Here is a 16,356-nt window from a genome sequence, read left to right as displayed (position 1 = left end):
AAGGCTAAATATGTTTTTGCCCAAGCAAGGTATGTGGTTGGAGGAAGTTTCGAACGACGGACTAGCATCTGCTCCGATTGTGTCGATCGATCGGTTCACCTGCCCGGACATCTGAGTCATGTAGGACTTTAGACGTTTGAACCTTTTAGTGAAAAACTACATTAGTTCCGGTCTCATTGATGCGGGATATGATTGAAGACCATTTCATTAAATTTGTTTTGCCCGAAACGGAGTCACTTTTTTAACGAGCGAGTCCAAGGGCATGTTGGTTTACATTGACTTACTTCATACTCGAGGGTAAAACCACGACGTTCGAGCACAGCTTCTGCATCCATCGCCGTCAAGTTCATGTGAATGCTCCTCTAAAGCGGCGACATTCGGTGACTCCATCAAATGCTCGTTAGGACAAACATGGAAGCGGCTTCGACAGTTCCGTCTTCCATAGATAGAGAAAGTGTTTTACTCATACCTCTAACTCTCATTTTGCCGAATCGTGGTACGAATGTAGACAAGGTCTCAATTCACGGACCAACTGCTGGCGACAACATCCTCCGAATCCCTCACAAACTTTGAGTGTGTAGTGGTGAAAGCACAATTCACTCAATCCAAAAGTATGTAGCCCGGAATCCTCCCATTTTGGTGACTAACTAGCTTGTATATCCTACATTTGGTAGTAAACTTAATGAAAAGTAGTGCTGTAGTATTAGGTCATCTCAAGAATCGGGTGTATGGCACCCTCTGCACGCGGACATCGCTGTTGCAGTCTACTGAGTTATGTATCCTTTTGCGTCCTGTAAAAAGAGAGTTTGATATGTGTGCCGAATCGGTCGTGATGCTTTGACACAACCAGCCATATTCAGACTCGAAGCGGGGGCTTCATCATTGAAGTTATCTGAACCGTAAACTCCGATAGGATCCACTCGTAACGAGGGATGTAACATGTTTTCCAGGTTACGCCATTCTGCACAACATTATTGTCGGCAAAACTTGTCATACATAAAAAGAACACAGTGTGAAAAAATTATCAGTTCGTAGACCCGATAAGTACCTAGGAATCCCAAGTGCTGCTAATGGTCCACAGTGTTTCGCAGTAAAATATGAATACATGCAATTGAGTAAGGTATAAGATGAGTGTTAAACGCATAACCCCAGTGCTCCCGTTGGCAGTCTGCTTTAAGTTCTGTTTACACGTGATGGATAGATTTCCAAGTTTCAAGCCTCAGCTTCATCCCACATATCACCGTACAATGAAAAACTGAAGAGAATCTGATACAACGACATTGCCTGTGGTCAGTTGGTTATGGCGATATCTACGGACTATTTTGTGAGCTGTATAGAAGAATGTAGCCATCGAGTGACCACGGGAGTGTATGGATACAACTTACAAGGTCTTGGAGGCCCTCTAAGTTACGGTTTGAGTCAGCCGGTAGCTTCCATTAAGAGTATGAATATGCGACAGCGATTCTTTATCCGGTTCTGTTCCCATCAGTGTTGATGACACTGCACAAATTATCACATAACTCCGAATCAATTGTTGGTACTTTGACACCGGTGTGTAACTTACCAGTGGATTAGCCGTTGTTAATAAACTAATCTGCCGCTTATCATCCATCTGATGTAACAGTCAGCATACAGTGAATAGCAAAATGCAGTGCATGGAAACAGAATGTATTATTATATCCCTGGAATCTTTTTTTCGATTTATATGTGGAACTGTCATCCACCCGATGTCATTGTTTTCCTCATAATAGTCACTAGCATTTAGCAGTTTCCGATACGAAGCCTTTATTCTTTAATGTACTTCAAAATATGGTGGCATTTAACTGGATCACCCGAAAGCATCCCATTCTGTACGTAGTAATGTATAAAGCGTTCATAATTGTGTACACGGCTAAACATCCACATTAGAGTTCATTAAGGTTGACGAATGGTGCTGCTTAAGTGCGCAGCATGAATAATTGTCAAAACAGTGTACCGGTATGAATAGCTAGTTGTCCGAACATATCAATCTGCTCGATTAACTCCTGTTTTTTTGGACAGGACGACAAATGACATGCTATCCCCGGTTTGAATGATATTTTGTTCTTTTGGCGAAATTCCGAGCAAGATGACCTGGAAAAAACTCAAATCCTGTGGCCTTCTTTATTTGCTTTACCTAGAATTATTCGAATCAAGTTTAGAAAATAGTGCGGACAAGTTATTTTAAAACCCATTGATACAATTGACAGAAGCAGCGTGGCAATTACTTTATTTCCTATCCAACCCACGGTTCCATTAATTGCGCAGAATAAAAGGAAACAGTTAAACACTATCATAAACGGGAGATTTAGTTGAGTCTCTCGTGAAAACCAAAGTGATATGCAAATGAGTGTATGTGTTGAAATCTATCCAATATGGAACATAAGGTTGACGGAAGCTCTGAGAATCTGCCTATCTGATAAGCCCCAGAAAGGGTGGAACAGGTGGTGGGCGGCCGAAGAGTTTTCAGGAAACTTGTGAGTAGCGATGGCTTCCATATTCCTATACTATATAACTTTGTTTTTCGGTTTCGTTTCTCCTAAACAACAAATATATTTATAAAAAGTAATGGACACTAGCATAACCGTTAATAAGTGCTCTCTGAGATCTGCCGAACTACTCCATCGTTTAATTAACTTTCCTATCTCCTTTCACTAACAGGCCCCTGATGTAAACCGCCGTCACCTGACCATTCTAGAAAAACTTTACAAGCATAAACCAGTGTGTATCAGACTATTTCTCTCCTGACTGTATGAAAAATAGGAGACAGTTATCAATAGGAGACAGTCGAAAAAACCGGGTGCACCAACCCATACGGAAAGGATCTATAACATGTGCTTCGGCCTAATAAAGACATTCATATCTGCAGATGGTACTAAAGAAAACTGTCCAATTTCTATTGTCCTCGGAAATATCCAAATGACGGTTTCTTTTCCTAGGGAGCTTAATGTGAGGCGCACCAAGCGGTTTCGACATTACACACCAAAGGAGGATAATCGAGGCTTAGCCAAATATAAGCAATAGAGTAAGCACACCGGATGACTCGTTCAGCTCATATTCACACACAAGAGACTACTTTACCAAGTTTTAAGCCGATATAGGCAGCAGACCCTGTTGCCCAATTTGAAATGTCGCATTACCACTTATTTACACAAACCGCAGGTTTGAAGCTTGAATTAAGGTATTAGGGACGTAGCCGAACTGAATACTCTGTACAGACTAACCAACTGTCAGAATTCATTCAAAAGATCACTCGTTCATTCAATCCTTACCTAATGGATCCATTATTATTGTGACTGCGATCACAGAGTTTACTTAGAATGTTGGTGACTCAGATTTTGCAGGTAAATATGTGTCTTTGCATGTTCTTGTGAAAGAAAGCGATGATAAAACTTGTATTAGACGTTTTAAACCATGGTAAAGTAGCATCAGCATCTTGAGGTACACGCATGTTTGAATGCGCACCCTTAGGCCTAGTGGTCAGTATGATTCTATTTCCGATGCTGTTAGAAGTTTCACTTTTGGAAATCGGGGAGCAACACGGAGAAACAGATTCTCCAAATCATAGCTTTTATCAACAGCCAACATTGTTCCCATCCACCCAGTCAATTGTCTGTTCTGAACCAAATATTAAGAAAACATGTTCGCAAATAATGCGTAACAGTAAAAAATGAGAACAACAATACTGCCACTGCTGGTTTTCAGGTGCGAAAACAAGCCTGTTGGCACTATCCGAACTGGCATACTTTGTCCTCTGTCAGCAATGTCTCCTGGGAACTGCCAAAGTCGTAGCGTAATTCTCGTTTGCTAAGCCCATGGATAGGGTTAAATATCGAAAGTGGTAGGCAAGACGAACTTCGTGTTTTTTTAATTCCTACTTGAGCTAGTCAGAGACGCACAGAGTCCGAAGCTGTAACCTGTCGGATGAAAGTTCGAATAGTGCGATTTACTCACGAATGGCTTTCGTTCAGGCATCATATAAAACTACTCATCCTCTGACCACACGGTTCACATCATTTCATCTGGTTTTGACAAGAACGAATGCTCTTCACTAATTTGCCAACCATTACAGAAGTAGCTGTATCCAACAATGTAGATATCAGCCATCACTTTGGTCATATGGTGTGAATAAAGCCAATCTAGTGACCGAGGAATGCTGTGAATCCCTTTTGATGAGTTCAGGTTGGCAATTCTCACAATTAGCTAGCATATAGACTTCACATTCAAGTGTAATATTTGGATACCTATAGTTGCAGTGTAAGGAGCTGTGATATCTATGTTACTCACGGTTTAGCTGACCTAGGATCCAACGTAATACTTATTTGTTTGTCTCAGCTGCTAGCACAAGTTCACACCATGCGGAAATAAAAAACGTGCTTTAATAATATGAATAATCTCGAGGATGTAAACTAATCCCCCCTCAATTATGCTTCACCAGAAACACCCCGGTGATCTCAGTCAAGTAGGTAACCGGCTTTCAAGCGTTATAAGCCTGCTCAAACCCTCAGCCAATAGTAATAACAAATAACAAATATTAATAGTAATAATAATTACAAAATGATATTCTGAAGTCCATTTTGTCACCACAATTGAGACAATCATTTCCAGGCAGCAAAATAGATATTGCAATGAGACGCCGCTGGACAACTTTTTTAGTCTTCTTTAAAACTCTAGTTATGTGTTTGGGATTTCTCTGCAAAAGCATCCTCAAGAATCTTCATCAAATCAAATCCAGGTTCAAATCTGCCGCTCAATTTAGCCGTAGAGCATATCCAAGGAAAACGGATGAGAGGAGATACATGTATGCCGCCCCACGCCTGAGAAGCTGATTCGATTTGATTCATGGAATGGTAGAAACGGATGGTAGAAATGGCCTGTCCTGTACAGGTGGCGTATAGCTTCCATAAGGATTCATAGGCAACCATTGGAAATGGGGGGGGGGGCTACACAATTATTCCAATCAATATGGACGGTAAGTGGTGCTCAGGCAAAGGGGGGGGGTGCTACACAATTATTCCAATCAATATGGACTGTAAGTGGTGCTCAGGCAAAGTTGGGTAGTTTCGGTTCGGGGCGTTCGGCTAAATCCCCATTTTTGCTTAGCAACCAAAGGAAGTCTGTTCCCTTTTCGTATTTTGTTGTTTCTTTTCTGTTCAGTTTGGAAAAGGGTGTGCACACAATCACAAAATAAACATGGACTGTCCCAACTGCCCACTATTTCCCAGAATTTTATTTACCGTGCTTTTCCCGATGGTATCAAAATCAGTCTGCTATTTATTGCCACTAGCGTTCCCACCCTCTATTCCACTGTTTGCTTGATCGCTCGCAATTTTAGTACCGAACAAAGGACATTATCTACTATAGGGTATAGAACATAAATCCCATGAGAAATCAATGTTGGCCTGCTGGCAAACTGTCACACTACCGTTAGCGAACCTAGTCCACTAATGGAAGGTTTAATTTTTGCCATGAGTTTATGAACGTCAATGCACAGGCACATTTTGAGGGCTAGATGAAACTATCCTAAACCGCGGACACCTGGAATATTAGAATAAGCAACTCGTGTTTGTTTGTCTTAAAGATCGGTCTCAAACTGGAGTTACTGATTTATGCACGAACACCATTAGGTAGGAGTTGCTTGCGGTAAATTTTCATGGATAGATGAAGTACAGGTGTTACTATAAGGATCGAAGAGATGTTTGATGTTAAATAATCCAGTCCACATCTACTACTGTGAAGACCGTTTTCATGAGTTGAGAAGCAAAGAATGAATGTAGATACTTTTAGAAAGTGCCAACTGATGATACTGAAACTCTTACACTGATAATCGCTAGCTGTTGTACATTGCCTGGCTCATTTTGAATGACATAAACTAACTTTTTTTCACCTTCCAGCGATGAGTACGCCCTATTTCACGCAACTTGACTACCTGAGGATCTGAGCTATTCAGCCGCGTTACCAGTCACGCAATGAGATTTTGTCGAGTGCTTGGGCTTGCACTACGTGGAAGTATTCGTAACCCAGCCACCGTCGGTTTCACCCTCCATTGTACTTCGCGTGATTAATCGCATTACACACAAACTTCTTCGGTTGCACGCGCCTCAGACAATTTTAGAGCTAAGCGCTGAAGGTAGCCAGTACGGTTAAAATAATCTCTTAAGCGAGTGTGGGATGAACAAATCAAATTCCGTTGCAAATGAACTTTTTACTTTGCATGATCTAAAAGAGTAACTGTTTTCACTGTTTAAAAGCACTGGCAAGATTATCCTGGCCCATTTTGAAGGGATAGACAATATTCGCGTGAAATCAGTCATAAAGTTCGTGTAAATAGGGCCGAATTGATTTTTGTGGGAGAAACTGTCCTTAGATGTGGAAAGCATGTTGGCAAGTCTACGCTATTCAATGAGGGGAGCACAGGCGAACAGAGAACGCCTGACACTTAATATGTTGCACACAAAGCACGTTAAGTTAGGGTGAAACACAAGTCATCTGGTGAAAGCACCTGCGTAGAAAACAGAACCTATTGACAGGATAATTTTCCCAAGCATGGTGAACAGCAGAATGCCCACCTAAAAGAGTATATTTCACCGAATTTAAATTCTGTACTGACAACTCCACTGAGGTTATACGGGACACTGCGTCTTCTGCCAGTTTCTCTCCACGCACAATATCTAAATGTCCTATCAACTTAAATAAAATTTCCTAGTAGAAGGACTTGCCCCATAACTTCTCCAACCTCCCTGGAAATCACTAAAGAATAAGTACTATACATGTTATTCACCAAAGCTTGTCTCCTATCTATGACCTCCTCCGGTCAGTTGATCAGAAAAGTCGTAGCATATGTGATGCTGGAGCTTCTCATAGGCACCTCTTTGCTCCGAATCTAGGCAAGTGCAGTTATGTGTTCTGATGTGGTTTTCACCGACTTTTTCTCGGGTTTTCCACTATAAACAGGGGACACCTTACACACAAGCATCAATCTACCGTGTGCTCTACCTCCTCCCTAGGTTAGCTGTGCGATTTTTACCGTCGTTTTAAGGTCACAAAGGATGGACGGTAGTGTGCTCCACTCTTCACCGAAATACTATTGTCCTTCAAGGCCCACTTCTGTCACTGGTTATTGTAGCAACGTATACTAAGGATATTCTAGCCATCCACTCTGGCTATCTACTTAAATGTGCTGGTGAATTCGCTTTTTGCCAAATTTTCCTTCCACTCTAGCACGGATCATTTCGTGACAGCTTTATGCGCTATAACTTTATACTCTTTCTCTGAAATAAACCACAATTCACCTTTCTACTTTGTTGAAGTGACATTTTTATGCTACCCTGTTTTTTGTCTCAGCGAAAAAATGTTTTCAGAAAATCTGCTTCTTGAAATCTATGGGTGTTTACGTACATCAACAAAACCTAATCTCAGCTACTAAACTGGGCTATTCTCAAAGTTGAGAGAGCTCTGTTTTGAGAAAAACGACACCACCTTATTTATCCTGGAAATATCTGGTGTGTAATTTCATGTATCCTCTTGCCGTCCTTCAGTACTTCCCTATAATCTTTCTTCACCTAGATAAGAAGGACTTTTACCTTTAAACAGGGCGCTTTAGTCATCTTGTGAACCAGTTTTATTTTGATATAGCGCTTATATGTTGCCTCTCAAGTAGTTATCTTGTCTGTTCACCATTATCTTCGCATGTACTCCTTGAAATCCTCGAAGTTATCTATTTACGCCCGTTGTGATTAGGGTTTAGCGGTCGAACTTGTGTGAAAACAAACCCACAATATGCCAACGTACCAGTGAGCATACCAAAATCCATAAGCATTTCGATTTGTGTAAACTTTCATTCGTAGTCCGTCTTGTTCATTGACCTGATTAACAGTTCGTTTTCCCAGGGCAGGCCCTGATAAGATCCCTGGAATTGAAGCGTGTGAACAACAGCTGGCCAACTTCGTAGTGTGTTGACAACATGCAGTCAGAATGGAAGTCACGGAGACAAGATTAATATCCGAAATATTTGAGACGTTTTTGAAGAAAGTAGCGTATTAAAGCGGTGCTGTGTTTTTGTGAATGCAAAATATCTATTCGCTCATTCGTTCCTCTACAAGGACTTCGTTAATCTGTTTTTGGCTCAGGAATTCGGTAACAGTGGGCCTGTCATTACCCAGTCAAAGGTAACCGTTTTGTGTGATCTTACTTGGTAATTATCTATCGCTAAACGCTTGTATGATGAGATCACGCCGATATGCTGTCGTATAAACGAGACTAGGTGAACGTGCTTTCCTACATTCTTGTTATGTTGAATGGTTAGCCACTCTTGGTGTAACGGTGATACTACTGATGGGGAGGCATGCGAGTAGTATGTTTTCTTCTTGTAAATTTGCTCTGCGTCTCTTAAAAAGTGAGGTCTATTGCGGAGTTTGTGGAGTTGCTGTGTAGGATTTGCTTGGATTTGAGCAAAGGTCAATGAATATCCGAGAAAGTTCAGGAAGACGCGTTCAAACATAAGATGGATATTCAGTTTTGTAAATAAGATGCATTTGAGAGTTTTGCTCCCCTGTCCAATAGTCTTTGACTGTTCAGTTAGCATTTCCTGATAAACAACCCCGCAGCGAAGGCCTTTTTCGTATTGGTAGCGGATTCCTAAATCGATCACGAAAGGAATATAAAGGGGAAAGACTAAAACCCGTTCGCAGTTAACATTACCCAATAACCAGTGGAAACATCATCAGGTTGGTGTAGAAAGGCTTTTTGTGTAAAAGCATGAAATGGTTGCTGAGGTATAAACCAGATTTATGGCCACCAGACGCATGTAACGATGAACAGTATTTTCTAGGCTTTGCTTTGCCAGGGTTCATCCCAGCACGAAAGTTGTGAGGTTCTTGTTTACAATCCATCCGACGTCTGTTCATTAATGTGCAAAGTGATCTTCACTCACTGACATGTGTTCATTGTAAAGTTCACTCCTCTATCGAGGCGAGTAACATGTAAATGAATACACATTCACTAGTACGACCTGGTCCTCAAAAACAAAATAGTTCGAGGACTACTGCAATGTGAAGAAACCCGTGTGGAGCTATCGAGGAAATTTACTAACCTTGTAAGCGGTGTGTGGTCATTGATTACAGATCGCACTTAGTCCCGCGAATTCAGTTGTCCTAAACCCTAATTCCGTTTCCACAGAGTCACAGACAACAGTTGGTTACGTCAAAACCAGATGGGTCTGCGAAAACGACATTCCTGATCGAGCTGAAAGATCACACGGATAATTTGCTGGCCTGCAAATGGCGTGAGCAGTATTGCAAAATGAACTAGAGGAAATTCGTTTTTGAGACATGCGCAAGCCCAGAATTCTTGTGGGCTGTAATATCCTTGGACCATCTATGATGGAAACGTTTGAAAAGCGTTGTAAGAATTTTCCAGCTCATATAAAAGCACAATTTTGGATGCCACCATACATAGGCGAAGTGAGGATGAGCTGTTTGACTGGTTCAGATTATTTTTGGACCATGTATAAGAAGCGATACATTTGATGCCGACCGACCAGCTACCAAATGGAGTTATCAGGAATCTAGTTTTCTTGCACCATGATAGAACCGTCACTCTAAATGAGAAAACTTTTTCTGACGAAATCTCGACTAAATCTTCTTATCACACTCATATGGGGCGCAACTTTAAACGCTAAACGTATGCAAAAGAACCCCATCCAACTTGAGGGATAAAACAACGTGTTCTTCAAAACGTTCCTTCAATTTGTCTTAAGGGTTGCAAACCTGCCTTCAATTGCTCGGCCGGATTGCGCTAAAAATGTTAGATTGTCCCTGGTACCTTAAATGCAAGTAAACAGTATTCTCTCTACATTTTATTTATGGTAAGATTTCTGGGTGATGTTTTCTAGGCGTAAGTGTACCTGACCACATTTCATTTGATAAGTGAGTCTGTTAGTAAAAACCAGGTTAGCGTCACGTGAACGAGAACATGTGCCGACGGAGCGTCAGTTAAAGCTAGGTTTAGGATCTGGGGCAACACAGTAGCGTGGCCTTGAAATAGAACAAATCAATTCATGTGGCAGTATTTCCTTCACATATACAAAAGTCCTTCAATTTTAAGGGTTGCAAACCTGCCTTCAGTTGCTCGGCCGGATTGCGCTAAAAATGTTAGATTGTCCCTGGTACCTTAAATGTAAGTAAACAGTATTCTCTCTACATTTTATTTATGGTAAGATTTCTGGGTGATGTTTTCTAGGCGTAAGTGTACCTGGCCACATTTCATTTGATAAGTGAGTCTGTTAGTAAAAACCAGGTTAGCGTCACGTGAACGAGAACATGTGCCGACGGAGCGTCAGTTAAAGCTAGGTTTAGGATCTGGGGCAACACAGTAGCGTGGCCTTGAAATAGAACAAATCAATTCATGTGGCAGTATTTCCTTCACATATACAAAAGGTGATTTTGTATCGGAAAATGATCAACCTAACGTAAAAGGAATTTCCAGCTTCAGACAACACAAAGTGTCGCAAGTCCTTTTCTTTAAAAAAAATCGAGTGTAAGCATAAATTTGTTCTAAATAAACGTCAACCGACCTGAGGAATAGCTTTGGTCATTAAAGAACTAAGAACTCTTTTTAAAACACGGAAAAATATTTGATGTCATTTTACCGCACCGATTTTGAGATAAAACATGAACGATGGAGCCTCCCATACATTTCAAAACTGGCTGGGCACTTTCGGCACAGCTGGGTATTCACAACTCCGTGTCAGCCTACCGACAACAAGATCAAGTGTTCCGCTTGACCGAATATGAACTGAAAACCGTTGGTTTTATACTCCCTCCAAGAAGCATAATTCCGTCCCATTTAGTTAACAACTGCTGCAACGTGATAATTTCGCGAACTTCATCGCTACTGTTTTTTGAGTCAACTAACAAATAAAGCTTTCAATTATTCAACAATTTGGCAAAAGAATTGAAGTGATCGTAACCCACAAAATAATAACGAGAACAGGGTTTTGCACGACTCTCTTGATATTATTCCATTCTCAGGTAAACCTCATCAAAACCACAAACAAAGAGACGCTGTGCTGGAAACGCCATAAATATGTGCGCTCATTTATCCCCTTATTGTGTAGTAATAAAATATAAAAGCCGTATGAAATAACCAGACTGTTTGTTGTTTGTCTCAGAACCGAGAAAGGATGCAACATTTCCGCCTCACCTCGAATGAGAACTCCTACTTCCACAATCGTGTTCTGGGAAGAAAGTTCATAATTCAAATCTGTGCACTCGAACCTGAGCAGTCAGCCTGTAGGAACTCGGGACGTTGTTAGTTGGGCTCATTAATATCGTCTTTTATAAGCAGTGAATTACTTTGGGTATTTGTAGTGAAGAAAACAAGTTGCTTGGATAGCCAGAAAGTGATGTTAACAATATATTCCAACTTATTGGCAGTTCAAAAAACTATGGGCATCAATAGATGAATCATTTAATACAAAAGATTTATTGATACTGATTGTACCGAAAAATGAAATATATTGAATCATAAATCACGCATGGACGTCCACAGACATTTGGAATAAAATCCCGCATGAGACATCTGCTTGACAACTTCAGGACAAAAAGGTGTGAAAAGTATACCCTCTTATAGTACAAATTGAAGCCTGTCAATTACTATGAACAGACTATCATATGAAGTAAGTGTAACGTTCTTTTACATCTTTCTGATGAGGTAAATAGGAGTTAGATGAGCCGCATTACCTTACCGAAGGAACCAAGTGTTTATATCTCCTGTGGATTAGAAGTTTCCTAACCAGCCAAAAGCGTCATACATGTGTCGAATAACATAGGTTTATTGTGACTACTCAAAAGGGGTCATGTATATTCTGTCTTCTAAAACTGGTTGTCATCCTTTCTTCATTAATTGCCTCCTAAACTCCTTTAGACTGCATAGCTTAGTGCACGATTGTTTCACTATGGGATTTCACTCAGTCAAAGTTTCATTAAGTTCATGAGTATCTTGTGACACATGAAATACCTGATAGGGTCAGTACACAATATAAACGCAAGCTACACCATTAATAAAGACTGAACCAATCAGTAGAAAGTGTGAGGGAGACTGACTGATACCAAAAACACTTCATTACGACATTTTCATAAAGAATGATTCTGCTTCTTCACTGCCAATGGTCAATTTTTACATCATTTTGTCACCATCCAGTCACCCAATGTATAATCAAATGTGTGGTTCAAATTTTTATAAGTTGATGTGATATTTTGAAGTTTCGGGTGGAGTGGCGAAAACTTCTTTTGAATGAATAAATGAGTAACCTGTTTAATACGTGATTGGCGCACAAAATTAAGCTTGTGCAATAGAAACTGAGTGAAGTTAAAGTCTGTAACCTTCACCTTGGCGAAAAATTCTTTTGAATGAATGAATAAGTAACCTTTTTAATACGTGCTTTGCGCACAAACTTACGCCAGTGCAATAGAAAATGAGTGAAGTTAAAGTCTGTAACCTTCACCTAATTTGTCACGTGGATAATTACTCTCAAAGATTCATCCCCGAATGCAGATATTGATAAACCCGTTTTCACTCGAAAGGTGGGAACATATCACATAGGTGTGATTGAGAAGTAAGACGAAATACACGAAGTACATCTATTTCTGGTCAGTTACCGAAAGCTCAGTAGTAGTATTCTCATTTCCAGGTCACTGGATCTTGGCTTCACTACATTTTTGTGAAGTTAGGAGAGATGATATGCATTTCCCAGCACTTTGTCAAAGTTTCAACTTTTTTGGTAGCTAAAAGCGAATTATTGACAAACGTGCCAGTGTACCGACAGGAAAATGCAACACTGACAAATTCATATAAAATCACTTAACTGGGTCACTAGGCGGTAAACGGAATTCTTTGTTCATTTCACGCGAAGGCGGTTGACAGGTTACCCAACTGTGCATCTTTTTTCAAATTGGCAGTTTTTTCCGACATTCAACAGAAAATTAAAGCTACCCGGCAATACACATGGCCACTATGTGCACTGTAGATGAAGTCACATGTTAGGACATTAGTGATGCTAATGTTATGCGAATCTATTTGCCATTAGGTTTCCGGATGCAAAAGTGCTGCGTTCACCGTCTGGAATTTCCACAATAATTAGGTTTATATTTCGTGGAATCCAATAGTCAGAGTTTACTTTAAGTAGCAGAAAAGAGGAACGAAAATATGAACTACAAGTATACTCATTTCATATTTCATGACAGGAATATCTGGAAATAAGCTGATGAATGCTGGTTACTGATACCTAGCGACTACAAAACAACTATCACTTTCCCAACCCTGCTCACTACACTTTCAATCCCATGTTGTCCACAGTAACTGAATATTTTTCGTATTTGCATGGTCCTCATTTGGCCGAGTGAACAGTTTGTCGTATTGCCGTTTCGACACACTAGAATAAAAGGCAAACTTTTTAGCACCAGCTTCATCATTTGAAGCCCAGAATATTGAAGCATGGCAGGACAATTAGTGCGACTATAATACGCTTAAGTTTGACGTCCCTGTTTCCGATAACAGAAAACTGAACATCACCCTGCCGATATTTTGCCATTAGCTTGGCTAGCCTACGGTATGTATGAATTATGCATTCATGTATGTATGTATGCATGTGTAAATATACGTATGTAAGCAGGTATGTATGTATGTATGTATGTATGTATGTATGTATGTATGTATGTATGTATGTATGTATGTATGTATGTATGTATGTATGTATGTATGTATGTATGTATGTATGTATGTATGTATGTATGTATGTATGTATGTATGTATGTATGTATGTATGTATGTATGTATGTATGTATGTATGTATGTATGTATGTATGTATGTATGTATGTATGTATGTATGTATGTATGTATGTATGTATGTATGTATGTATGTATGTATGTATGTATGTATGTATGTATGTATGTATGTATGTATGTATGTATGTATGTATGTATGTATGTATGTATGTATGTATGTATGTATGTATGTATGTATGTATGTATGTATGTATGTATGTATGTATGTATGTATGTATGTATGTATGTATGTATGTATGTATGTATGTATGTATGTATGTATGTATGTATGTATGTATGTATGTATGTATGTATGTATGTATGTATGTATGTATGTATGTATGTATGTATGTATGTATGTATGTATGTATGTATGTATGTATGTATGTATGTATGTATGTATGTATGTATGTATGTATGTATGTATGTATGTATGTATGTATGTATGTATGTATGTATGTATGTATGTATGTATGTATGTATGTATGTATGTATGTATGTATGTATGTATGTATGTATGTATGTATGTATGTATGTATGTATGTATGTATGTATGTATGTATGTATGTATGTATGTATGTATGTATGTATGTATGTATGTATGTATGTATGTATGTATGTATGTATGTATGTATGTATGTATGTATGTATGTATGTATGTATGTATGTATGTATGTATGTATGTATGTATGTATGTATGTATGTATGTATGTATGTATGTATGTATGTATGTATGTATGTATGTATGTATGTATGTATGTATGTATGTATGTATGTATGTATGTATGTATGTATGTATGTATGTATGTATACCTCTATGTATATACGTATGCATCGCGTATATTGAATAGTGAAAAGGTTGAAAATGGAAAGTTACCTAAATCCGTTTACATCCGCCTTTCCACCTGCCCATTTTGGAGTGTGCTCACATGTAAACCCTAGCAGTAGGGCAGTATTACTAGTACTAATGCCAACAAGATAGAGCGCCAAAGTAAAAATTCGGTAGTAGGTGTTAAAATATGTCATCTATCACCAAATGAAACCACATGACCACAGGACGGAGTTCGTCAGGGACTTACCGTATGTAAGACTTGATTTTTCACCATCATTTCATTTCAATGGGTGAGGAAATAAAGAACCATAGCTGGACAGCTACTGTATCACATTTGTCTGAGGCTGATCGCCTTATATAAAATAGAACGCATTTCAGTCAGTCCACGAGACAGTTCTACTTGAACTGAAACTTGAGAAGCCACTGATTGCGATGGCCTTTGGAATATGGTTACGGAAACCATCTCTCTATCTCCAGAAGAAGCTAATATGGCATTTGAACATGTGCTCATTTATAACCAGTTCAACTACAACATAAAAATCTGATAGCGACGCAATCAGTTTTATTAGGAGATTCTGTTTTCCCCATTTATCTATTTTCTGTTTCAAAAGTGCTTCAATGCACTGCACTGGTTACGTTAACATTGTTGTCTGGGATTTTGCGATTTTGTTAACTATTGTAGCATCAAATTCGTCCAACACTTGAGACCGTTTATCTTGAAATACGGCCATGCATGTACCCTAGATCTTCAGACCTAAAGAACGATTTGCCCTAACATGCTAATTAAGTCTCCGAAAAAAAAACGGTTTTTCCGTTTGAATTAACAGCATCTGTATGTGGAACGTCACTAGGAATTGGAGAGACAGTAACGTAATTTCGTCAATCAAGGTCGAAAGCTAGCTGAAAGCAGATCGTGTTAGTCACGTGAGTATCTTGCTCCCAGGTATCAGGAGCTTGCATTCTGTGGTAATTAATAAGTCAACAGGTAAGTACGTCGGAGGCGAGCTTCTACAAGATAAGCAAAGCGATCAGCATGGGACTTGGGTACGAAAATTCGTCGTTTTCTTCAGAATGCATAATGAACGTGTGCGATTCAGCCTACTGGTGCTTGAGCCTGGTGCCGTCTAACGTGTTCTGTGAATTATGAAAGGTTTGTCATGCGCCGGCATTTGCCAATGCAGATTGCAGAAAAAAGCTCACGAACAGATCAGCCCCCAAGTTCACAAGGAACTATTTAGAGTAGAAAACTAAGATAATGGATCGAAAACTGCTGAACTTTGATTTCTGCCTTATTCCCAGAATACAAACGGACCTCTCGCACACAGAGAGGAACTGCAAGTGTTTAAAAATTTAGAACACAAATTGAGTCCTATACATGTAGGCTGCACAATGGTCTAGTAACATGCGTTCTGGTCAAATGACAATAAATGTCTTCTAGGGCGTATAGCATACTCATCAACCAGTAGTTTGGATCCAAGTTGATTTTGGGTATCCCGTCTACAACCCAAACACAGTTTTCCATCTAAAGTCACATCATAGCACGTCAAATAATCCTGGTACAAAGTAAAATTCAACTACCAGTGAAAGGAAGAAGGTCTTCGCTGCGGACTTATTTATTAGGAAATGCCACTTGACCAGTTACAGACTATTGGACAGGGAAGCAAAACTCTCATTTGCATCT

At 39.6% G+C, this 16,356-nt stretch overlaps 1 protein-coding gene across 1 annotated transcript in view; it reads left to right on the top strand.

Moving 5' to 3' along the window:
- T265_06457 (hypothetical protein) overlaps nucleotides 1–13,283 on the top strand; it is a gene marked incomplete at both ends in the record, with an annotated part of 73,179 nt that extends 59,896 nt beyond the window's left edge. The window contains 2 exons of the mRNA XM_009171725.1: nucleotides 2,680–2,739; nucleotides 13,263–13,283. Of these exons, the coding sequence (XP_009169989.1) occupies nucleotides 2,680–2,739; nucleotides 13,263–13,283 (81 nt within the window). The remainder of the gene's footprint in view (nucleotides 1–2,679; nucleotides 2,740–13,262) is intronic.
- Nucleotides 13,284–16,356: the final 3,073 nt, after the last annotated feature.

Source organism: Opisthorchis viverrini, assembly GCF_000715545.1.
Source record: "Opisthorchis viverrini unplaced genomic scaffold opera_v5_137, whole genome shotgun sequence".
In the NCBI taxonomy this organism is placed as follows: Eukaryota; Metazoa; Platyhelminthes; class Trematoda; order Opisthorchiida; family Opisthorchiidae; genus Opisthorchis; species Opisthorchis viverrini.
This window is presented reverse-complemented; position numbering and strand designations above follow the sequence as displayed.